Source organism: Rutilus rutilus, assembly GCF_951802725.1.
Source record: "Rutilus rutilus genome assembly, chromosome: 5".
Taxonomy (NCBI): Eukaryota; Metazoa; Chordata; class Actinopteri; order Cypriniformes; family Leuciscidae; genus Rutilus; species Rutilus rutilus.
This window is the reverse complement of record NC_140213.1, coordinates 6,275,059-6,300,222: the sequence shown is the minus strand read 5'-3', so window position 1 is coordinate 6,300,222 and position 25,164 is coordinate 6,275,059. Positions and strand designations below refer to the sequence as shown.

General features: G+C 39.3%; 1 protein-coding gene across 2 annotated transcripts; it reads right to left on the bottom strand.

The window, feature by feature from the left end:
* Positions 1-4,231: 4,231 nt before the first annotated feature.
* Positions 4,232-24,861, bottom strand: LOC311290555 (B-cell receptor CD22-like). 2 transcript variants are annotated; one of them, XM_084409110.1, is made up of 8 exons: positions 24,766-24,861; positions 15,069-15,123; positions 13,032-13,391; positions 10,741-11,049; positions 10,413-10,661; positions 7,832-7,916; positions 7,712-7,733; positions 4,232-4,953 (listed from the first exon to the last, which is right to left on the bottom strand). In XM_084409110.1, the coding sequence occupies exons 1-8, from the start codon at positions 24,799-24,801 to the stop codon at positions 4,792-4,794; spliced, it is 1,278 nt and encodes a 425-aa protein (XP_084265236.1). In that variant the 5' UTR covers positions 24,802-24,861; the 3' UTR covers positions 4,232-4,791. The 2 variants fall into 2 exon arrangements, with proteins under 2 accessions (XP_084265236.1, XP_084265237.1); XM_084409111.1 differs by lacking the exon at positions 24,766-24,861 and adding an exon at positions 15,242-15,322 and having other exon boundaries at positions 4,233-4,953.
* Positions 24,862-25,164: the final 303 nt, after the last annotated feature.

Below are 25,164 nucleotides of genomic sequence, written 5' to 3'. Positions count from 1 at the left end.
CATGCAGTGTGCAGACTTCACTTTTCTTTTTTTTGGTAACATTTTAAAGGAACCAGGGGTCTCATTTATAAAACTGTGCGTAGGAACCTTACTAAAAGTGTACGTGCGCCCGAAAGCCAAAAATGGCGTACGCAAAATAATATTCGGATTTATAAAACCGTTCGTACGCCAGAACCTGCGCAGAATTCACTTTATAAATCCCACTCAGCGGAAGATTGTGCGCACATGCGTCTCCTCCCCGAAATAACCATATATGGAGCTTACAACGCCTAGTTTTACTATGCAGATCCTCATCTGCATATCATTTGCATATGTTTATTCATCCACGTGATAACGTTTAAAGGTACAAGACACATTACATGAATAAAAATCAAGTAGTTGCCTATATCTTGCCTTGTTTTTGAATACATAAATCAAATAGTGTAAAACACATTTCAGAGAAAGTTTTTCTCAATCTTTTCCAGTGGCCGAACTGTATTTTTAATACTTTTAATGGAAACAGATAGTCCTTGGGCATTATTTGCACGAAACTATTTTCTCAGACAATCTGGTATTATCATGATAAGCAGTTATCTCTGTGGTTAAAACATTAAAACAAAGCATGCCAGAGGAAAAGTGTTCAAAAACACCGCATTAACAACAAATATTTCTATTGACTGAATTTGAATATAAAAATGTTGTAACTTCTCAGTAATGATGTCATGTTTAAGTGCTTAACTCCATTAGTTTAAATCATTATTTTATTTATTTAAACTGTTATTTGCGTCAGTTTCACTAACATTTCGCGGACATTTAAGAAGGGATGGATATTTGCTTCAAGTGACAGGCTTGGTGAGTGAAATTATATTTGTATTATCTTTCTGTATATGTTTAATTTTCTTTAGATTTTCTGTCTAAAAGTGACCAAAAAGACACTTAACTCCAGCTCACCATCGGTGTCGCCAATTCCCTTTGTCTCCAGAATGTGCGTACGCACGGCTCAAAGTTTGCTTAAAGGTGCGCACATTCTCCCGTCAAGTTTGTTTTTTATAGATCACAACCTTTGCGTGGGAACTGGCGTACGTACGTTTCCAGCCCCGTTTTGTGCGTACGCACGCTTTATAAATGAGACCCCTGGTGACTTGATGTAAAAATATGAGAAATTATATTTTAATGCTTTTGTTTGCTAACAAAACCTTTGCATTCCCCCTGAGAAACTTTGCATTGACTGAACTGCAATGAGACTATTGATTCAGTTACCAATCCCTACTGACTTAGATGGCCAATACAAGTTTGCATGGAAACTTGAATTTTTTTTCTTTTTTTCTAACATTAATCATTGCCATTTCACTGGTAACATTGTTTTGTTGGCATACAAAGGACATTTAGGTAAAGTTATCTACTTATTACTCTTTTCTTGTCGGTATTTGTCTTGAGGTAGGCCTCATCCAAATGACGTATTGATTTCAGTACTTTCATTTTTGTGGAATTTGGATTAGGTTAATGATTACGTCAAGTATGGATTTATGAGGTCAAATGGTACTGTACATGTTGATAGCTTGATTTTTTTTTTTTTTTTTTTTTCTCATGAACTGAGGCACTAATATCTGTGAACAGGCTGTTTTTAAATATTTGCTTATTAATTCCCCCAGGGGCTATTTTTTTATAATTTTTTTCTTGTTACAAGTTTTTAGCACTTTCCACACAGATCCTGCTGATGTCTTTATCTTCATGTAGAACATTTGTAAGGTTGTTTGAGTGCATCGGTGTATGAGAACCCTGGTGGTAATTATTCTGTGAGAATGTGACAGTCTCAGAGACTTTATTACCAAACTTATTTAGAATCCATTTTGTCAGTTTACATCAATAAATGACAGGGGAAAAGTAACATGAAAAGTTATATTTTGTCTTAAGGTGTTGATTCCCAACACATAATGATTGTGTTGTTTTCAGTAGTCTAATTATATTCTGTAATATTTAGTTCTGTCTCTTATTGTAATTACATAATTATGAGATTGTTATTGGTGAGTTTCACAGTAAAATAGTACAAAATGCTGCTTAAATTTTTTGAGAAAATTTACAGCAATTACTGGCTTGAGAAATTCCACTGGTTGTTGACATCAAGTTTTTGGCCTGTCTGATATTTTCAGATAATTTAACATTTAGTCTGTCGATATTAATCATGAAAATTGTAACTCCTTTTTTCAACTGGTTGTGGAGTTTAGAGAGATGATTCTTTTACTCGTAGTGCCTCCTGGTGCTGAACTACAATATTCACTGTCCTTCCTCAGAAAGTTCACGTCTAGACTGCATGAGCGTTCCCGACCGGAAGTGACTATATTAATTAAATTAATAATAAATTCATATTATATAAATACAAAAACGATTATTTCTATACCTATAATATGTCCTTAAAGTCCTACAATATGCATGACTCGTGTCGTCTGTTTAATGCTGTAATTGTTGGGTGTTCTCTTCAGAGTTTTTAAAAAGCACAACATGAAGAAATAAACTCATCCTATTATAATACTACAGCAAAAACAGTTCAAAATAGGCTATCCGTATAGAAAGTCTGTCAGTGCAACAGATTTATTTTATTTTTTTCGCAAATGCAAACACCTCACTGAAACAACAGCGTATAAAACACAGACTAACGTACAGACAATTATTTTAACCTCTGTTTGAGGTTCTTGTGATTTTTGTGTTTACATTATCCTTCTATTCTTTACCTACCTCAGCCCTGCCTGTCGTCTTCTCATCCAGAGAGGTTTCCTGACCCAGGGGACGCAGGTATTATCCTGTGTCATCCCCATAAGACTCATTACTGAACCATGACCATCTCCTCCTTCAATTGATCTAAGGACTTATACAGAGATTGAACTCTCTATCGCCCCCTAGTGTTTTTAGCCCCCAATGACGCCTTCCAGGCAGCGAGGGGATGGGTAGGTTTAAAGGGATACTCCACTTTTTTCGGAAATAAGCTCATTTTACATCTCCCCCAGAGTTAAACAGTTGAGTTTTACCGTTTTAGAATCCATTCAGCCGAACTCCGGGTCTGACGGTACCACTTTTAGCATAGCTTAGCACAGATCATTGATTCTGATGAGTCCAGTAGCATTTCTTTCAAAATGACCAAAGAGTTTCAATATTTTTCCTATTTAAAACTTGACTCTTCTGTAGTTAAACCGTACTAAGATCGACGGAAAATGAAAAGTTGCGATTTTCTAAGCCTATATGGCTAGGAACTACTCTCATTCCAGCGTAATAATCAAGGAACTGTGCGGCTGTACCATGGGTGCAGCAGGCGTAATGATATGACGCTGCGCCTGAAAATAGTCCCCAGCTCGGTAACTTCTTCCAACGTGACCGGGACTAAGTTTGTCTAACCTATTAGACCTATTTTCAGGCACTGCGTCATATCATTACGCCTGCTGCACTCATGGTACAGCCGCACAGTTCCTTGATTATTACGCCGGAATGAGAGTAGTTCCTAGTCATATAGGCTTAGAAAATCGCAACTTTTCATTTTCTGTCGATCTTAGTACACGGTTTAACTACAGAAGAGTCAAGTTTTAAATAGGAAAAATATTGAAACTCTTTGGTCATTTTGAAAGAAATGCTACTGGACTCATCAGAATCAATGATCTGTGCTAAGCTATGCTAAAAGTGGTACCGTCAGACCCGGAGTTCGGCTGAATGGATTCTAAAACGGTAAAACTCAACTGTTTAACTCTGGGGGAGATGTAAAATGAGCCTATTTCCGAAAAAAGTGGAGTATCCCTTTAAGGTTGAGGTTAGGGTTAGCTGCCTGGAAGGAGCCACTGGGGGCTAAAACACCATCGAGCTGGTGACACCACCACTTTATTCTTTTATTCTTTATTCTATGCACTGGCCAACCATTTGGTTCTTTGTTTCGTATACTTGCATATTATGTTTATGGTCTAACATTCACCACCATTTGTTCTGCATATCTGCCTGAACGGCTCTTAACTGCAGGATTGTTCTGGGGGGCATTTGTACTTTGCTTGTGTAAATAAGTGTAAATCACATAAGATCTAAATGATCCTTACTACTTAGTGTATGAAAGAATGAAAAAATGACCCATTTGTCATGAAATGGAAGTTGTGGTAGTCTTTTTCTACCCTATTGTATTTGTAACATATATTTGAGTGAAACGGCTTCTCAAACAAGGAACAAAAAATGTAGAGCGGGACTTGATTTTGTCCATGGGGAATTGATTGGATGGTTGTGGTTTGCTATTGCTGTGATCTCATGTGAGTGACAGTTTGTGTGAGTAACGGTAATTTACCTTTGCGGCAATAAACACTCATCAGAGAAGAGATTTGGCAAGAAATTCTTATTAAAGATTACGAGGGCACATCAAAAAAAAAAAAAAGACGCTAATAATGATTCATTAAAATAAATAAATAATGGTGCAAAAGTAAATCATTTATAATAAAAAAAATTATATTCCATAAAAAAAAAAAAGGAACTCAAATATGATTTCATAGAGACTTTAAATTCTTTAATTGAGCAAAGAATTATCACAAAATATAACCATACAAAAATACATTTTGTGAATGTATCACAAAAGTAAAAATAGAAACATACAGTCAAGTATTCAGAGTTGAATTATAATTATTGGAGGGTTTTCATTCTTTAAAAGGAGAAAGGAAGTAGCAACGATATATAGTTCTGAACATAATACTGTAGATGGGAAGTTGAATATGCTGATGCTTATTAAAATGATCATTACTGGCATGCAGAAAGTAGACTAACTGTTCAGTGGTGATCCATATTCCACTTCTCACTTCAACAGTTTGCATAAATGTCTTCGTAGGAGAGATTCTTTTTGAATGTGCTTTCAGGGTTAACGGTGCAGGTCTCCTTATTTTCACATGTATTTGACTGAAGCTTATGGCTTTTTGTTGCCTTTGACACACTGGCATACATGTCCTGATCTTGGTTTGTTTCCTGAAATGCATTAATACATGAGCTGTGAACTTGTACTTACTCTGTTAGCTTTATGATAATTCACTCACAACATAACATTGTTCTGAAAGCAATGAAGCACTCATCATGTGTAACACTGCAGTATTAGCCCAGTTTCAGTGCGCTGTAAAATAACGGTAATCTACTGTGGTTGTCAGCAATGTACTGTTAATTTACAGCTCTCTACCGTTAATTTACAGCTCTTATTTTTTTACAGTATGTTACCGTAGAAATACCATGGAAGGTAACTCATATCATTTGGGAAACCGATTGCTTCAAACAGTTCGAGTTTAAAAACTAGTGTTTATACTGATAAGACTGTAAGCTTACTTCATTTGAGTCCACTGAAAAGGAATATCTCTTAATATAAAACTGCAAACATAATGTGTAAAAGTGAATTAATTAAACTTTAACTCAAATCTTTGCGGTTCGTATTTAGCGAACAAAAGCACACAAGTATGTGCTAAAGTACTTAGCAAGGAGATTGTCACTGCATCAGCAACTACACAGTTACTGCTTTTAAATAAAGCAACAGGCAGCAAAACATCAGTGTTTCTCTGCTCATCTTTGACTGAAGCACAGGCTCTACTCTCCAGCACAATGGTGACCCACAAAACGAATTAATTACACTAACAGATCTCTCCTATATCATCTTGTGCAAAAACACATAAAACACTTCAATTTAATATTTACTCTCCTTTTCAGTTATTGACTTTTTTCAATGAACTTTCACTAATATTTCAGTGAAATGAACCTTCCGTTTAGTAAATCTGATTGTTACGGTTTACAGTATATTACTGTTTTTCCTTGATTTTACGGTAACCTACTGGCAGCTGTGGTTGCCAGTAAATTGCTGTTGTTTTTAATCAGTTTGATGCCGTAAATTAATTTACAGTTGATTACCGTTAAATTACGCTTCACTCTGTTTTTTTATTTTATCTGACACATTTAACCCTTTTAACCCCACTGCAAAATCTTCAGTTTTAAATGAACACTTGTGTGTCCACACTACAGTGTTGAAGTAACACTGAAGCAGTGTTGAAGTTAATGATATTATTCAGTGATTAATTAACTGATGATTGAGTATTAGTGATGAACACCTGATGTTAACAAGCAGAATCACTGAAGGACAGAGGAACAACAAGAACAGAAAAAAAGCGAAACACAAGAACTAAAACGGACTTCCAGCTACAGAAGACATTAAATCTCTCAAGATCTCAGCAGTGGAGGATTAAACAACTCCAAAAAATAGCATTACCAGCTTCACTTATTACTAACCAGATTGACTTTATTTATTTTTGCATACATCTACAGAAATTCCTACTGAGAATTAACAGAGGTTTAGATGTTGTTTTGTTTAATTTGACGTCACCATTATGGAGATCAGTGTTTGCTTTAGTTGGGCTCTTGACCCTTGACTTTAACATTAGCTTTTTCTTTGGCTGCTGTAACTGTGTGTTTTTAAGACACATTTGTTGTGGCAGAAACAAAACCAACAAAAAGGAGATCAGATGTTGCTGGTTATGTTTTGATTTTGACGTCATCACATGATGTTTGGATCTTATCCCGTGTCTAATCCCTTATCAAAAGGGAAATGTTGTTTTAACACACCTAATTTTATATTACTACACTGTGAAACTATAGCAAAAGATCAAGCAGAACTACACAATAAGTTATGAAGGATTTTAAAACTCATCGTTCACTAAAATGTTTTTAACTACGGCTTCATTTAGACACACACAGACATCAAGAATCAGCCAATGAATCTCAACAATGGTGACAATCAACAAAAAAGATATCAACGCTGAACATCACAAAACACGCTACTAAAACTCAACACAAAACCAATAGCAAAAATGAAAAGCAAAAAGTAAAAATGGATGGAGGCATGGAGCGGACGTGTCGCCTGCGATAATTAATGCGATATGGCTCAGCTTGTCAGTGAACTATGGCTCTGTGTTGTAAATGCCGCTCCATCTGAAAGCAGGTGATGGCGATTTACTACTAATCAAGGAACCGGCTTTACTGACGAGATGCGCATATCAATGTCATGCGATATATCGCCCAGCCCTAATCTAAACCTCTGTCACCTTTTAATAAGAACTTATGTAGACGTCTGACAGAAATAAAGTCAATCTGGTTAGTAATAAATCAAGCTGGTGATTCTGTTTGTGGAGTTGTTTAATCCTCCTCTGCCGAGATCTTCAGAGATTTAATGTATTTTAACTTCAGTTGATTTCATATTTTTTCTGTTCTTATGTTCCTCTTTCCTTCAGTGATTCTGCTTGTTAACAGCAGGTGTTCATCAGTCTCCAAATTAGCTCACTTGTTTTCAGTCACTCCTTCAAGTGGACTATATTAGTGAACTAATGTAGGGAATAGTGAATGAGGGTATAGTGTGTGATTTGGAACACAGCCGTTGAGTGTCAACTTTGAGCGCTTTTAATTCACAGTATATTCCTGTAGGCTACTTTCTCGAAAACGGCAAATATCACCCAGAATGCATTTTTTTCTATGGTACATTGCTGTTTTAATGGAAAACTGTGAAAATTTTGCCGTTTTTTACAGCAATTTTTTTTACAGTTGTTTGCCTTGCCCTTAAAGACCTCAAACTGAAGTTTTGTAACTTTTACAGTCAAATTTACAGTCTATTTCAGAAAACAAATGGACTAAGAATAGTGAAGACATGTTTTATCTATCTATCTAAATCACTTCATGAGAAACATATCAAGATACTTACACTTTTGTGTGTTTTTTTGCACCTGCATATACCAACAAAAAAAAAAAGGAGAACATTCTCATTTATCTCAAATAATGTATAAAATATTTTATATCATTTAAATTTCTAGCAGGATCCTACCTTCTGTAAATCAGAACAAAAGGAAGTGCAAATAAAAGCAATAAGAACAGTGCCAAAACTGCGAGGAAAGCAGTGAATGATATGCCTGCAAAAACAAAGAGAACTGACAAACATGGCTTTTGTTCCTGTTCATTTCAGTAATGACAGTAATGCACTTAATATATGGTGAATCTGTACAGCAGGGTTCCTCAAATCCGGTCCTAGAGAGCCACTGCTCTGCAGATTTTAGCTCCAACCCAAACAAACACACCTGAACAAGCTAATCAAGAGCTATGTCCCAATTCAGAGGCTGCGTCCTTCAAAGGCCACGAAGATCAGAACGAGCGTTGTTAAATGGGACGGTCTAGCCTACGGAGGATTGTTCTTGACGCCTAGCAATTGTGACAGCTGCTGTTGATGAGTGGCAGTAACATTTGTACTGGACTTTTTTGAAAGTTATTTTAAAGGGGATGTCTAACACTATTTCATGCCTTCTGACATATTTACACTGTTAAAGAGTTGGATTCTCATGCTAAACATGGCCGAAGTTTCAAAAAAGCTCGAGAAAGATTTGACATTTTGTTTTTAGACCGCAAAATCAACAATGTCATCAAAGAGTGTTTTTGGTTGTGAGGGAAAGACAATCTTGTTCAGCTTCCCAAAGAACCCAGCGTTAGGGAAACAGTGGATGCAGTTTGTTTTTCCGGGGCAGCAACGGAGTTGTGCCAAGTGTGTTTCGGTGGCACAACATTTCGGTGACGAATGTTCTATAAACAAGGCCCAGTTCGACCCTGAATTTGCAGATCGTCTGAAACTGAAAGATGGAGCGTCTCAGCGATACAATATCCCGGTCGTGAGTCGGAACTGCAGGCGGTAAAACTGCATCAAATGTCTGTGTTTTGCTGGCAATCGGAAATTGGCAATCAAAAGTTATCCAGGGAAAGTGTGACGATGTATTGTGTGTGTTTAAATACATTTGTTTAGCTGACCACCATAAGTGTCCATTTTTTATTTTAAAACCAGTCTGTGCTTGTGACTCTTTAGCTCCACCCACAGCATGCCTCCAGACTGTTTTCAGAAATAACCGGTACAGATGTATATCTTTTATAAATCTGATCAAACTAAAGACTCTTCGGAGATATGCAGGATTCAATACTACTCTATAAGTATTCAACATTTACATGAGATTGGCAGAAACTGTGTGTGTTATGTACCCTTTAAACTGTCTGAAAACAAAACAGGGTTCACAAACAGTCTAAATATGTTCACCATGGTCCATTTCTGTATATAGCAAAGAGTATAAAATATATATATAATAGAATCTTAGTAATACAGTGCTATGCATAAGTTTAGACACCCATACTAAAGTTGACTAAAAAGAGGAATAAAAAATCATCTTTTGGAAACTGAACTTAATGCCTTAATTAAAGAAATTAGGAAAAATCCAACCTTTAAGGACACCAATTTTCTTTGTGAATGAATAATGCATCGTAAATAAATAAATGTTCTTCCTTAAAATACAGGGTGCATAAGTTTGGACACCCCTATGTTAAATTCCCATAGAGGCAGGCAGATTTGTATTTTTAAAGGCCAGTTACTTCATGGATCTAGGATACTATGCATCCTGATAAAGTTCCCCTGGCCTTTGGAATTAAAATAGCCCCACATCATCACATAGCCTTCACTATACCTAGAGATTGGCATGGTTTTATTTCAGTTAGCCTAATAGCTAGTTTGATTTGCATTGAGAGATGATCTTATGGAAAGTACTCCATGCCAATCTCTAGGTATGGTGAAGGCTATGTGATGATGTGGGGCTATTTTAATTCCAAAGGCCAAGGGAACTTTATCAGGATGCATAGTATCCTAAACAAAAAATAAAAAAAAATACTTAAAAATAAAAATCTGCCTGCCTCTATGGGAATTTAACATAGGGGTGTCCAAACTTATGCACCCTGTATTTTAAGGAAGAACATTTATTTATTTACGATACATTATTCATTCACAAAGAAAATTGGTGTCCTTAAAGGTTGGATTTTTCCTAATTTTTTAAATTAAGGCATTAAGTTCAATTTCCAAAAGATGATTTTTTATTCCTCTTTTTAGTCAACTTTAGCATGGGTGTCTAAACTTATGCATAGCACTGTATATAAGCCAACATTTGAACTGCTTGAGAGTTTTTTTGTTCTATTTTTACATTTGCATCATTATATATGAGTAAGCTGAAACGCAATGCTTATGTTTAAAAGTGTAATTCAGCAAATTCTCTCAAAACAATCCTGTAGTCACCAGCGCACAAAGAGTTGTATCCTTCATTTCATGGGAAACGAAGGACGCATTTGGAGGCCGCATCTGAAGGAGCCTTTGAATATGGACAGCCTCCGTCGCGTCGTGGTGAAGCAATGGCCTTCGAATGCGACCTGTGAAGGATTCAGCCTCTGAATTGGGACACAGCTGAGGTCTTTAGAGTAGGTACTACTAGATACTAGGAAAATTGCAGGTAGGTGAGATTGATTAGGATCTGAACTAAACTCTGCAGGACAGCAACCCTCCTGGGCAGGATTTGGGGAACCCTGCTCTACCGTCTCAAGCACAGACTGACCTGGGACAGCGATCTGTAGGATTGTGGAGTTCCCTGCACCATGTAGGTTCTGTGCCTCACAAATGTATTCCCCACTATTATTATGGGTCACAGTAAAGGAAAGCACACACGAGGCACCCACTTCTTCCACTATACCTTCCTTCTTCATGAACCACCTGTGGACCGCTGAAGGGTTGGCATTACTTTGGCAGGTAAGGGTTACAAACCAGACTGAGCCTGTAACAGAGATCTGTGTTTCCTTAGGAGCATCTGTGGGCCAGAAAGAGAAGAAACTGAGTATTTTCATGAAAAGAGAAAAGCAGCAAACTGTGTTGGGTTAAAACCTCACACTCCACATTGAGGATGATGGTCTTGTGGCTGAGCAGGGGTTTGTCCTGTCTGTCTAGCAGATGGATGGAAACACAGTTCACTTTCAGCTCATGATGGTGGAACGATGGGACGAAGTTCAAAATGGCAGAAACATTCTGTGTCCCATCAGCATTCAGCTGTGTCCATTGTGTTATGTTCCCACCAAATGCAGGATCCCATGTTACATTTGGAGAGTTACTGGGGCAAGGCGCTGGAACAGTGCAAGTCAGATTCCCCACCTCACCCTCCCTGAGTCCCGGCACCATCACATACGGCTCAGCCAACGAATCTATCAGGATATGAAGAGGAGAAAGAGTGATGGTAATGGTATTCATTTGTATAGAAACTTTGAGCATTTACAAATAATTACACTTTATTTCAAGATGCCCTTGTTAACGTGTAATTAGGTAATATTACAGTTTTTTTACAGTCGCTATAGGATACATTTCTCAATTAATTGATAAGATAACAGTACAATTGATAAAGACTTTTGGGAAAGCAGAACTCAGAGGTGTCTGATCTAGTTCGCAGCTAAGAACAGCTAACATAGGAAGTGTCTGTGTGAATGACGTAAAGAAAACTTTTTGTTTCTCCTGTCGTGAAGTATCATACGCCAGTATAAGGCGCCAAGGGAAAGTCTTTAAAGACGCTGATTCATTCAGTAACAAACCAAGGGTAGGGATGGCCAGTATTTAAAATACCTAGGCGCATTTGAAATACAAAATACTATTTAATGAAATTTGTATTTAAATACATTTAAGTTTAGTATTTTTGTAAAGTTAACCTCTTTATTAGGCTACTGATTTCCTGTATCAACTAGTTCATTCACGTGAGCTGCAGCTGCAACCTAGCATAGGCCTATATACAGTATCACAAAGAGATAGATATACAGCTGGAGATTTAATTGTTATTTGTGTAATTGTGTATATTTTCATATGCAGATTATTGTTCCCTACTTGAGTTTGAAAATAAAGCTTAAAATAAAAGCTTAAATAAAAGCTTTTAATAAAGTTTAATAAAAGCTTAAAGCATTGAGCACAGGGTGAGAGCATTTTCTGCATTAATAAGGATGTGAGAATGTCATGAGAAGAAATAAAAAAAGTATAATTATTATTTTTGTCCAGAAAGCTTATATAATTTGATAAGGTTTAATGCATTTAATGCACTTTTTTTTTTTTTACCTCTAAATTATTAGATTTTATAAATAATTTTAATATAAATAAGCACATTCTTCACATTATTTCACTTTAATACAAAATAACTCAATGCATAACCCTGGTAAATCAGGTCAAAATATCTCATTTTGGGTGTGTCTGCTGACTTATTGTGAAAAAAATTAAAATAACAACGTGATATTTAATGACTCTTGCCACTAGATGGAGCAAATGTCCCATTTGAAATGTCCCCTGGATCCCAAAGTCCCATTTGAAGTTGGTTTGCTTCAGTGTGCATTCAGACTATATTTAGACATTACAATTTATTTTTGTTTTGGAAATATGTGGGCATTTTAATTAAAGGGGATGGGGGGGTATTTATACTGAAGTGGTTTATTTTGCAATAATTAAAGTCAGTAAAGTGGATAGCAGGGATTTACAATGCAGAACAACCCACCCCCACACAAACGCAAAATGAATGGTGAAATTATTAACAGCATTTTTGGAGCTGTAACAGTTTTATTATATTCTGAATGAAAATCAGCATATTCAAATATTCTTCGAGGTTTTACTCATGCCTTCATTTGTGTGTGTTCGTTCTGGATTATTTTAGACAAATAAAATATTTTAAAAAATCACCATTTTCTCATTGATTTCTATGGGGGTCAAATTGACCCGTGAGGGAAGGATTTGGTAGCCTACTATTTTTATTACAACCAATTTTATTGTATTACAAATTTTGTGTGTATTCCAAGTTTAAGTGTGACAAAAGTCCTAAGGTCTTGGACCACTCCGATGAACACTCAATGACTCAATGTCAAAACGACCCGAGGAGAGGATGAGCTGTTGCCGCAAGAAAAACATTTTTTTTGCCTCGGGTTGATTTCCATCATTGTATGTACAATTTTGGCGCTCCAACACAAACAAAACTCAACTGTGTTTTGGGAGCAAAAGTACACAAAATTAGTGGCAATGTTTGACCTAAAATGTAAGTTGCTTATAGCTGGCTACTATGTGCCCCGTAAAACTCTGAACATTTTTCAAAGATGTGATGCCACAAACCGCTTAAACTGAAAAGTAATGTCTGATTCTTCCTGGAACATTTGCACTGCCTTACCTGACACCTTTATCTGCACAGCTTTAGTTGCAGTCACACTAAACCCCTCAGATGAAACCCTGAAGTGGTAGCGATCTGAATGCTGGCTGGTGAGATTCATCATGACAGAAGTGCAGTTTTTCTTTCGTAAGTCCCCCACCACCTTTATCAGCGGTTCCTTCTGTCGGTGAGCGTTGGTAAAATTCTTTGTATCATAGAGTGACCACAGAGATCCTCGTCTCCAGGTTGCGTTTGGTGAAAGGTCAAGATATTTTTCATTCTCCGTTGAAATTTCAAATCGGCAGGGAATCAAAAGGCAGGAGCCGCTGGTGGCGTTTAGGGTTTTGGGGACCGTCATTTTCATGTCATTACACCAAGCAGCTGGAATACAAATGTGCTATAATGAAATGTAATATATACATTGTCCCTCAAAAATATTTTGACAATTATCAAGTATATTTATATAGAGCTTTTCACAATACAGATTGTATCAAAGCAGCTTCACCGTATTAAATTAAAATAATACAACAAGGTTTGTCTAGTGGAATTTATTGATTGATAAAATTAAATATCCCCAAAATATCCCCAACCGAGGCAACAGTGGCAAGGAACCGAAAAACTCCATCAAGTGACCTAATGGAGAAAAAAAAAACTTGGGAGAACCCAGGCTCAATTACGCCACAATTAACAATTTATAGGCTACATGTATGCATTATAGACTATATAGCCTAAATTTATTTGAAAGAAAATAGCACAAGAACACTTTTCAGTCAACGCATTTCACTCAATGAAGCTTGTTAGGGTTCAAAATGAACTTTCTGGTTGTCACAATAGAGCACATGTACACTTCATATACACTCTTAACAATAAAGGTTTGGCACCTTTGGTTCCATGAACCTTTTTAGAACCTTTAATTTTAGGAGTCTATGATAAACATGCATTAACTACCATGAACTAACAATGAGCAATACATTTGTTACAGTATTTATTAATCTTTGTTAATGTTAGTTAATAAAAATACAGTTTTTCATTGTTCACGTTAGTTCACAGTGCATCAACTAATGTTAACAAATAAAACTTTTGATTTTAATAATGTACTAGTAAATATTGAAATTAACATTAGTCAAGATTAATAGTTGTAGAAGTATAGTTCATTCTTAGTCCATGTTAAATGTTAATGTTAACTAATGAAACCTTATTGTAAAGTGTTATTTGTTTGCATTATTTGATTGCTGATCTAATTAAATGAATTTCAGACATTTTCAAGTATGACATTAGTGTCCAATTGTAAAAAAACAAAAAAACAATGTTGAGGTTGAGGTCATTGTTAGTGTAGTGGATTTTTCCCCTAAACCTGACTATCTAGCATCTGCAAATCGACACTTAATAAATAAAATCTGGCGTCTTCAAATCGACACTTAATAACCTTTATACTCTAGCTCTTTGCGTCTTCCGTCGACAACTGGCCGAGTCTCTTACTCTAACTTACTTGCTTCCCTAAACTGACCTGCTGCTCAGCAGAAATGAACAGACAGACTTTCAGCAAATGTCCTCTAAATGCTTTAATAACGGCCGGGAGAGTCTTCCAGCAGTTCTCAGAGAAACTCTCCCAAGAAGAATCAAGGCCGGAGGATCTCAGACAAATTCCATTGAGAAATCCCACAGTACACAAGAATACAACAGTTTTTATAGTATAGAGGTATGGCATAAATGTCAGGCTGCATTACATAATTTCCCCACTATTTGATTGGTTCTTCATATGCAAACCCCTCTGTTACTATAGGTAAAGCAAACTTTGTTTTAATGATGACTTAATTTGTTAATCACAAGATTCTAACAGACGGTCTAGTTTCATTCCGTAAACTATGTTATTTATACACACACATGCACACACTCAGTCACAAGTTCTCCATTGGTTTCGTACAGTACATCCTGTTCCAATGTTAGATGTTAAATAAGGTTAGATGTTAGAAACATGGTTAGTTTAATAGACAGTTTAAAATTTCTACAACATTAGTTAAATTATATTCTTAATGAAAAACATAAAAAAAGACCAACCTGATAGAATGGTGCTGAATACAAGAAAATCTGCAGCAATCATTCTGAGAATCACCTGATGTGTAGAAATAATGAAGATTAAATGTAGCATCTTTTTTATAGTCAATTGTCTTGACAGTTGTAACAGTTTACAATGAAATAATTTCTAATTTAAAACACATTTGATAGTTTACCTCAAATAGATTTTCATGAGACTACAGCAGCTCAGATAAGAGTGACCTTTACTTTTCTCATTTGAAAAATATTTTGCAAGCTCTGATCGAGATATTTGATAACGCCTTCAATGCAAAAAGCAGAAGTAAAATGTGTTTCTCATTTATTTCATTTCGTGTTTAAGGTTTCAGCCAGGACTTTGGTGTGCATAAAAATCAAGAGTTCCCAGTTAAAGAAATGAAACCAAGAAACCAAGAGATGAATGAAAAGAGCAGGATGGGATGAAAAAAAAGAACATAATACAGAGGAATTTGTTACATTGCAGCCAAATATGTTATTGTTTCTAATGCAGATTAATAATTCATAAATTCATATTGTTGCAGTGTTGGTGATATGCCAACTGTTTTAATATTTTTGTCTAAACCTAATACCCTGATCTTGCTCTTGATGTTATAAACTGTTAAGATATAGCCTATAGTCTCAGACTAAAATACACGTTTGAGCTGTTTTAACTGAAAGGAACTTGCACTGACATATCCTAAAATATGTCACTGCTATTGTTTTGTCTCAAGATCCACACCAGTAACGTTTTTATCTAAGGCACTTAAATGCCCTAATTAAACTATCCTGGCTTAATCCTTGTCTGTGAAACCGGGCTTAAAGGCTTTTGAATTATGGCAAAACAAACAAACCAACAAAACCCCTGCTGTGGGCCTTGCGGCATTACCTCTTTTTTATCACACTTTTTGTTTTTTTTATGGTTTGTATTGTGCGTTGATGCAACCAAGAAAAAGTAAAAAAATGGCAGAAAAAACAGTCCATGTTTTTAACACTTTTAGATGACTACAGAAAAAAAAATATGTTCTTGTTTATTTCAAACCATCTATTATATACTTTTATCTCCTTTAATGTTCCACGGAAGAAATAAAGTCAATTAATTTATACATGAATTAAACATATAATTAATGAATGAAACAGTTTTCATTTCAGTTTTCACAAGTTTTCCATGAGACTGACCAGCAGCCCAGAAAAAAGTGACCAGCGTTTACTACGTGAATAAACTTTTTTACTTTGTTGGTGTGAAAATCTATCACAGAAAACGTACTCGGTCACTAACGTAACCTTGGTTCCCTGAGAGTAAGGGAACGAGTATTGCGTAGCTAATATGCAGTGAGGAAACTCCTTTCCTCGAGAAATATTGAAGCTAATAATTTAAAATGCAGTGCAGCTGCACAGTGAACACAGCAGAGCGTCTAGCTCGCCCATTGGCTGTGCTGTGGCAACTGCACAACCTATGGCCAAGCGCCTCTGACGCACGACCCAATCAAATGACTTGGTGCCCAACACGTCAGAGCGCGCCTAAATGGGCATGGCCTTAGCCTATAAAGGAAACCCATTGTAGCAGGTTTAAATCGACTGAAGCGACAAATCCTGACAGATTGCAATAGTGCGGCAGTACGCAATACTCGTTTCCTTACTCTCAGGGAACCGAAGTTACGTTAGTAACCGAGTATGTTCCCTTTCGAGAACGGTCACTTCGTATTGCGTAGCTAATACGCAGTGGGGACGCAATGTAAAACGACGCACCATTAGCAACTGGCTGCAACAACTGGAGACTAGGGAGCACCCCCCGAGGCTCACAGAAACAAGCCATAATAAACCCCAACATAGTGACAGTAACCAGACCTGAGTCGGGTTTCAAGAATAAGGGTCTGGAGCATAAGAGCCAGGCTCGCTCCAACATAAGTCCCAGAACAATTGTGCTTATGGACAGTAATAATAGACTGATAAGACCGGACACCGTTGGGTCTAATTATCATACTGAGAGAACTAAAGCCTGCAGGCAAGGAACCTCCATATTATAAAATCTCGCAAATGTGGACGGCGAGGACCAGCCAGCCGCCGCACATATGTCTTGAATTGGTACACCACTAGAACAAGCTCACGAAGAGGCCATGCCTGTCACAATGGAAATAAGCAGGAGATGCAACTGTGAATAAACAGTAGGTTTATTAACCGCAAAGTGAGATAAACAAGTCAGAATATAATGGTGCAGGTAACAGTCAATATGGGTGGCGCAGGGACGTTCAAAGGACAACCCGATCTCTCTGGATGACGCGGAGAACAGAATCCAGGAATCCGGGCGCGGTCCACAGGTCTCCAGACGAGAGAATAAACCAGGATGGAATGTGCAGAAAAGCAGGAACTTCACGCCAAACACGAGGATGCGACCACTCAGAAGTCAGTAGACAATAAACACGACACAGGGGAATCCAAACAATGATCTGACAACAACAGGACAAAGGACATGAGTATAAATAGACAAGGCTGATCAGTCGCAGCTGGCGCAGCTGATTAGATGTGTTCATGTAAAAATAACATGTTTACTAATGTAAGTGCAAGTGTGAATGAACGGCACAGATGCCTGCTGTTGTTTACTACAGCTGTAGTAAACATCTGTGCTGTTCATTCATTCACACACAGACACGCGATTCATATTTAAACAGTCTTTTTGCGGTTTACAGACACTATTGCATATCGTGATTAGAACAAAGCACTTAAGAATAAAGAACTTACTATTAACAACCCTCAGCTGGATCCGTTGCTCCTCGAAGTGAAACTAAAGCAGCACTTAAATTTCCCAGGATTATTCCTCATAGTGAAGGAAGACGACGTAAAGTACATGAGTCTGATTAAACTTGATGTGTTTTATCGAGCTGATGTGGGCGTTGACACGTTTGCATGGATTGCCTCAGATCATTTGCGTTTGAATAGCGCGCGCTCTCCGTGGGTGTGTCAAATTAGCACATAATGAGATATGAGCTGAAATGAGAACGACTGACATCTCTCTCTTTTCATACGTTTATTACATACATTTACATTTTACATTTATTCATTTAGCTGACGCTTTTATACAAAGCGACTTACAATTGCTATATATGTCAGAGGTCGCACGCCTCTGGAGCAACTAGGGGTTAAGTATCTTGCTCAGGGACACATTGGTGTCTCACAGTGGATTCGAACCCGGGTCTCTCACACCAAAGGCATGTGTCTTATCCATTGCGCCACACCACCCCCTTCATAAACTGAGAATATTAGTTTTTTATAGAAATTACTTCATTTAAAAGAAGAGAATTCAAGCTTTATGCCCGACTTCACTGACAGAGAGAAGGCAGAACTCGCATCATGTTTATTTTTCTTTATTTGGCAAAAAGCACAACACTTTGTTTTTATTGTGAGTATACACACAAAAAAATAGACAGGATTGACAGGATAGCTAGCTTGCCTGTCTGCATTTTGTGTGAAACCAACCAATAGATGCGGTTGAAATCCCTAAGTACCCTCCCATCTCCTCACAGTGAGGAAAATACCAAGCTGACATGTAGAGAGCAAGAGTAAAAAAAGTCAGCGAAAGAAAAAGTCAGCGAAAAAAACATATATAAAGAAGAGGAAAAGTAAGAAGAAGATGAGGAGAGATAATGGCGAAGACATTGACACTGAAAGACGTACTTGTGGCGGTTTTGGAGAGCAGCGACGAGGATGAAAGGCAAATTTCCGAGCCTGATGGATTTTCTTCTGATGAAGATGAGGATTATGATCACAGAAGAGATCCAGTTGAAGACGGGTAAGCGTATTTATTTTATAAAAACATTGTTCGCATGGTGCACTTTGTGCTAGGCTAACTGTGACCATCTTGACTAAAATAAGCTGCGCTGTGCTGCTTTGTGTATCTGAACTTTGACAAATTGACTGCGCCTTTAGCAAAGTGTTTACTTTATGTAAAAGTTATTTTCTTGTGTAAAACTGGGGTACACAAATAGTAACGTTGTAGGCATATAGGCTGTTCTTGGTGGTCTCCTTTTGATAACTAATGTAATATTTATTCACCTCAATTCACAATTTGAATAACATTATCTCTTGTAGTGATGAATCGATATGTTTTGGCCAAATTGATAATGCAAGTCCTAACTTATTTGTTTTTGTGTTTTTTCAGAGAGGATTCACAGCTACCAGGGCCCAGTGTATACACAGGCAGCCTCACCTGTGCCTGCCACCAGTCACCAGGTCACCACCAGCCCTTAAACAGCAACCATCATCACCAACCCGGCCAGCCAAGAGGTCCCGTACCCCCCCCCCCCCCCCCAGCATCAACCAGCACTATTTCTAATATATAGTTCATCTTTGGTTTGAAATTTTTTTTTGAAAAGTTTCATGTTTAGACAAGAAAACATGAAAATGTGTACATTTTGTGAATATTGTTAGTAGTGAGTTTTTTTCACAAAGTAAACGTTTTGCTTGAAAGAAATACCTGTTGTAATGCTACTTTTTCATTTGCACACATCCCATAAAGCTTGATATGTAGTAGGAAGTTATTTTAGTCCTATTTTATCTCAGTCCCTCTAACATTTGGTGAAGGTAGAGTCACAGACAAATTTTTCAAAATGTCACTTTAGACAATTATTATTAATTATCTACTATTTTACTCATATATTACACTACTTTTGTGACCCTAAGACTTTGGGTAACCCATATGAAGGACCAAAATAATTCGTCCACATGAGTAATGGTATGTTTCCACAAGAGATTTGAAGAATTTCAAAAATCGGACTTATATTTTTCACCTTTTAGAGCCAAATTATCCCTCTCTCTCTCTTTACACAATGCTCTAGGACAAGTGGTGAGCTCATCAGTAAGAGAGCTGGGTTTCCGCTGCACATTTTGATATAAAACACATGGGATTATGTTATGTAATCGCCTTTAAAAGGTGAATTTAATAAGATATGTAAAATCGAAGAAAAAGTGAAAAAAATGCCCTTAGACCTCAGAGGGTTAAGGAAAGAACAACAAGATCGTTTCTCCCCAGTGACTGGCCAGCCACCGGAGCATGGTAAGCTGCTATGGCTGCCACATACACTTTGAGCGTGGACAGGGAGCGACCCGCATCCAAAAGCTCTTGTAGGAAGGAGAGTACCACCAAAACCTCGCATGACTGGGGCTCGAGGCCTCTGGCTGAGCACCAGCCAGTGAATACTGACCACTTCAGAGCATAGAGGCGCCTGGTAGACGGTGCTCTAGCCTCAGTGATGGTATTCAAGACCTTCTCTGGGAGGTCCCAGGATACCCGTTGGGGGGCCACACATGCAGGGCCCATAAGTCGGGGCGAGGGTGCCAAATCGTCCCATTCACCTGTGTGAGGAGATGTTTCCTCATTGGCACTGGCCAGGGAACAATGTCCATCATCTTCACCAGCACTGGAAACCACGCTTGGGTTTTCCAGAGGGGGGCTACTAGAAGGACTGGGCATCCACTCTCCTTGATCCGTCTGATGACCTGAGGGATCATAGAGACTTGTGGGAATGCATATGGGGAATGGGCCAGGAATGGGCCCTGCTCTTCGAAAAGAACATTGCGCAATGAGTGTTGTTTTCTGAGGCGAAGAGGTCGAACTCTGCCTTGCCGAATACACTCCATAACAGACGAACCGTTTGTGGGTTGAGAGACCACTCGCCTGGGGGAGTGAATGCAGAGAATGCAGGTTGCAGAGAATGCAGAGAGAATGCAGGCTGGCATGCGACCAAAGGAGGAGATTTCTGGCCATGACGTACAGGTTGCCTGATCTGAGGCCGCCCTGGCGATTTATATAGGAAAACACTGACATGTTGTCTGTGCGGACTAAGACGTGGTGTCCCCTGAGATCTGACAGAAATGCGTTCAGGGCCAACCAAACTGCCCTCATTTCCAGGCAGTTGATATGTAAGCTCTTCTCCGGGCTCAACCAGAGGCCGGAGACAGATTTTCCCTCGGACAGCGCTCCCCAACCTTGGTTGGAGGCGTCTGTGAAAATTACCTTCCTCCTAGGCCATCCCATAAGCACGCCCAACTGGTACCAGTTCTGGGCTTTCCAGGGAACCAGAGCTCTGATACAGCACTGGTTCACCATAATGTGCAGGCGTCCTGACCGCCACACATGGGCTGGCGCACGGTGCTTTAGCCAGTGCTGAAGGGGGCGCATATGCAGTAATCCTAGCTCGAGTACTGACGATACAGCGGCCATGAGACCAAGAAGTCTCTGAAACTTCCTGAGGGGCGTGCGCGCACCTACCCTGAAGGAGGCTATCAGCTATTGAATAGAGAGAACGCGCTCTGGTGTGAGTCGCGCTTTCATCGTTGTAGAGTCCATAACTGTGCCCAGAAAGATTACGTTCTGGCTGGGTAACAGTTTGCTCTTGGAAAAATTCACCCTGAGTCCCAGGCATTTCAAATGGCTGAGGAGCATGGACCTGTGTGTCAATAATTTGGTCTTCGATTGAGACATAATGAGCCAATCGTCGAGACAGTTCAGCACGCGCACTCCCTGTTGCCTCAGGGGAGAAAGCGCTGCGTCCATGCACTTCGTGAAAGTACGAGGTGCTAGGGACAGACCGAACGGTAGGACTGTGTATTGATAAGCCTGCCCCTCGAAAGCAAATCTCATGAATGGCCTGTGAATGGGCGTTATCTGAATGTGAAAGTACGCGTCTTTCAGATCCACCGTAAAAAAAACAATCCCCCAGGTGAACCTGCACGAGGATTTGTTTTGTTGTTAACATTCTGAACGGCTGTCTCATGAGAGCTTTGTTCAGATGTCTCAGATCTAGAATAGGGCGAGTGCCACCGTCCTTCTTTGGTACAAGGACCGTAACTGCAGGATGTTTCACTTACAGCAGCCTTAGCATATTGACATCATGAGCCAAGTAATATTGTTTAACACCAATTACCAGTGTGCACATTAACATTCTCATGTATCTCAAAAAAGATGAATTTAATTATTTATGTCAAGAGTTCAGATAGCTTTACTGCTTTACAGTTTACTGCAAACAGTCTTTGTAAAGTTAAATTAAACTGTCGTCTTCCCCTGTATAAGTAAGCATCAGTAGCCATGAGTCGCATTGGTGTGACGTCAACTCCCCTCTTCGATTGATTGGCTAGAGGAGGAGCTGTCAATCTAGAACTAGTGGACCAATGGTGACGCTTAAGCCCATCCTAATTTACATGAAACTCGAACTGCAACATTTGGGAAAGCAAGCGCAGAACATGTAAAGAAGAGCGAAGAGAAAAACAGCACAAGTGTACAAAAGAGTAAAATATGAGCAGAAAATGCAAGAAAGCACAAAGTACAGAGTAATAAAACCAAGGAAAACAAAGTTTTTAAGAAAGCATGACCATAAGTTTAAATTTTGTGCAAAATAACTTTTAATGCGTTTAAAAATTTTTTTTCATGCTTGTTATTTCTTGATTCACGCTTATTATATTTTGATCCGTGACCACGTTGTTTGCTATTCTGATCATTTTGCATAATTTTTTTCAGTTTGTGCAATATATTTTGACATGTGTTTTAAAATTTTTGATTAACACTTATTATTTTTTGATCCGTGGCTGCAATTCTTTAGTCGGGATATTGATCCCATACTGGGCCCTTGTGGCTAGGGTCTGAATACACATTGGGGCTGGGCCGCCTAGCATAGGGGGACCTGATACCCTTAAGTTGTGTTTTGTGCACATTTTCTCTTCTGGGCTGTGACAGGCTCGACACAGAGACAGAGTGACAACTGAGGGAGGGCCGCCTAGTGAAGGGTGTTGTATGAGAACTACTCGTGTGTTGTATGTGTGAAGCATACTCTTTTTGTGCTTTATTTGGGTCGTTGTGAAAACAGTATTTGTTTGTATAGGCGCGTGCAGTGCAACGGGCCCATTGACTACAATATGACAGTCTCCAGCTGCCTGAACTGAACAGGGAGCTGCGAGATCTAAACAAACTTTTTTCGAGGGCGGTCCGGCTAGAGCGAGACTCGGACCCTCTCTCTTTCCTCCTGTGGCTAGGAGGGCTTCGGCGGCTTGGTCACTGGCCTTGGCGCCGGGGCAGCGGGTAGCGCTAAGCTGATCTTGAGCGATGACAGGAATCTCTCGGAAAACCCTTTCACAGCCGGGCCAAAGAGGCTGGTGCTGGATATAGTTAAGTCGAGGAAAGCCGTTTTATCCACCTCCTTGATGTCTGTGAGGTTCAGCCACAGAATGGCGCTCGAGCACGACGAGGTTAGCCATTCCCCTGCCGATCGCTTGGGTGGTAGCCTTAGTAGCGCGAAACGCTAGGTCTATGGCGCTGCGCAGGTCATGGAACGCCTCAGGGCTCGGGCCAGACTCGTCCATTGCCTGGAGAAGCTTGGCCTGAAACACCTGCAACACCGCCATGGTGTGCAGAGCCGATGCAGCCTGACCGGAAGCAGAAAAAGCGCGTCCAGCGAGGGCTGAAGTATTTTGGCAGGGCTTAGAAGGGTGAACCGCTCTGGATCTCCAGCCACCAGCAGTGGGCAGGCATAGATGGGCGGCAACTGCTTCTTCGAGCGGAGGAAGCTTCTTGCAACCTTTTTCCGCCACGCCGTCAACAGAGGAGAGCGTGGCGGAAGTAGAAGCGCTCGTGCGTGCTGAGTACGGCATTCAGCCATACTCATATTTCTTGAGTTCTTTGTGGACCTCAGGGAAAAAAGATGCTGGCTTGTGACGGGGGGCCTGCCGGGGCCCAGGCAGAAACCATCCATCCAGCCGACTTCTAGGTGGCTCCTCAGGCGTAGGCCAATTCGAGACCGAGGTCTGAAACGGCCGCAGTGAGGATACGCAGCATCTCAGCATCCGAATTAGTCCCGGTAGCAGCAGCGCTAGCACCAGACTGCGAGAGGGCGGGGTCAACCGAGACGACCACTCTTCCTCAGACGCAGCGATGGAGAGGCTGTCGTCGCGTTCTTCGTCCGACCCGCCGAAGGAGACGAGACCTGCCACTTGAAGAGGGGGGCGTTGGTCTGCCTGAGTGAACAGGACCGGCGAAGGAGACTGAGATGGAGAAAGCGAGGCACGTGGGGACGTGGCCGGCGTGGGCTCGCTTAGCTCCATGTGCTCGGGCTGCCGTTGGCTGCTGCGCTTCTTCCGCGGCTGAAGTAGTGCCTGGAAAGGGAAGTGCTGGGCGAGCTAGATGCTCTGCTGTGTTCGCTGTGCAGCTGCACTGCGTTTTAAATTATTAGCTTCAATATTTCTTGAGGAAAGGAGTTTCCCCACTGCGTATTAGCTTCACAATACGAAGTGACCGTTCTCGAAAGGGAACAGTAGTTCCCCGATTAGTTTCTCACAACAAACATCTCAAACCAAACCTACACAATTGATTTAGAGTTTGATTTGACAATCTTTCACTTAAATGTCTTATACAAAAAGCAGAAGTGAAATATTCATTAACAAAAGCATATTTGATTGCAATCTACATTTGTCTATTGTGGAAAACAAGAGTTTTCAGCAGTTTCTCTCAGTGGCTGACTAGAAGTACACCCCAGTGTGTCGCAGAACATTGGCCTCAAAAGTACGAAACCTTGCTGTGGAGCGATGCAGGAAGCTACTGTGTTAAGCAACACAAAATGTATATGTCACGATCAGAAGCAAGTCCAGCAAGTATAAGAGTACAAATTATGAAATATTCAGATAAACTCCATTCATATTAAAGATGAAATCTTGTTAAACATACCTGGTTTACAATGAAGCAGTGTGACCACTGGTACATCCAAAAAACAACAAAACAGTTCAAGTCATCTACAGCAAACACAAACTGCTGTGAAGGCAGTGTGAGTGTGAGTGTGAGAGTGAGAGTGAGGGCCTTTGCAAATTCCCACACTTGCATTCAACTGTAAGTTAAATTAATTAGATATTACATGTAATTTGGAAGTAAAACAAATTGTTAAAGTGTCATTTTATTGGTGCAAAGATGAGTAGGCTATGTGTATTTTGTACAACATTTGCAACTACTTTTTGTCACTTAATTAGAAGCACCACAAATTTAAATTATGTCTTCTGTTACATAGGGACTACTGACCAGACATTTAGAAGTTTCTTTTAAAATGCAAACTATTGAAAATCAAATATAGCT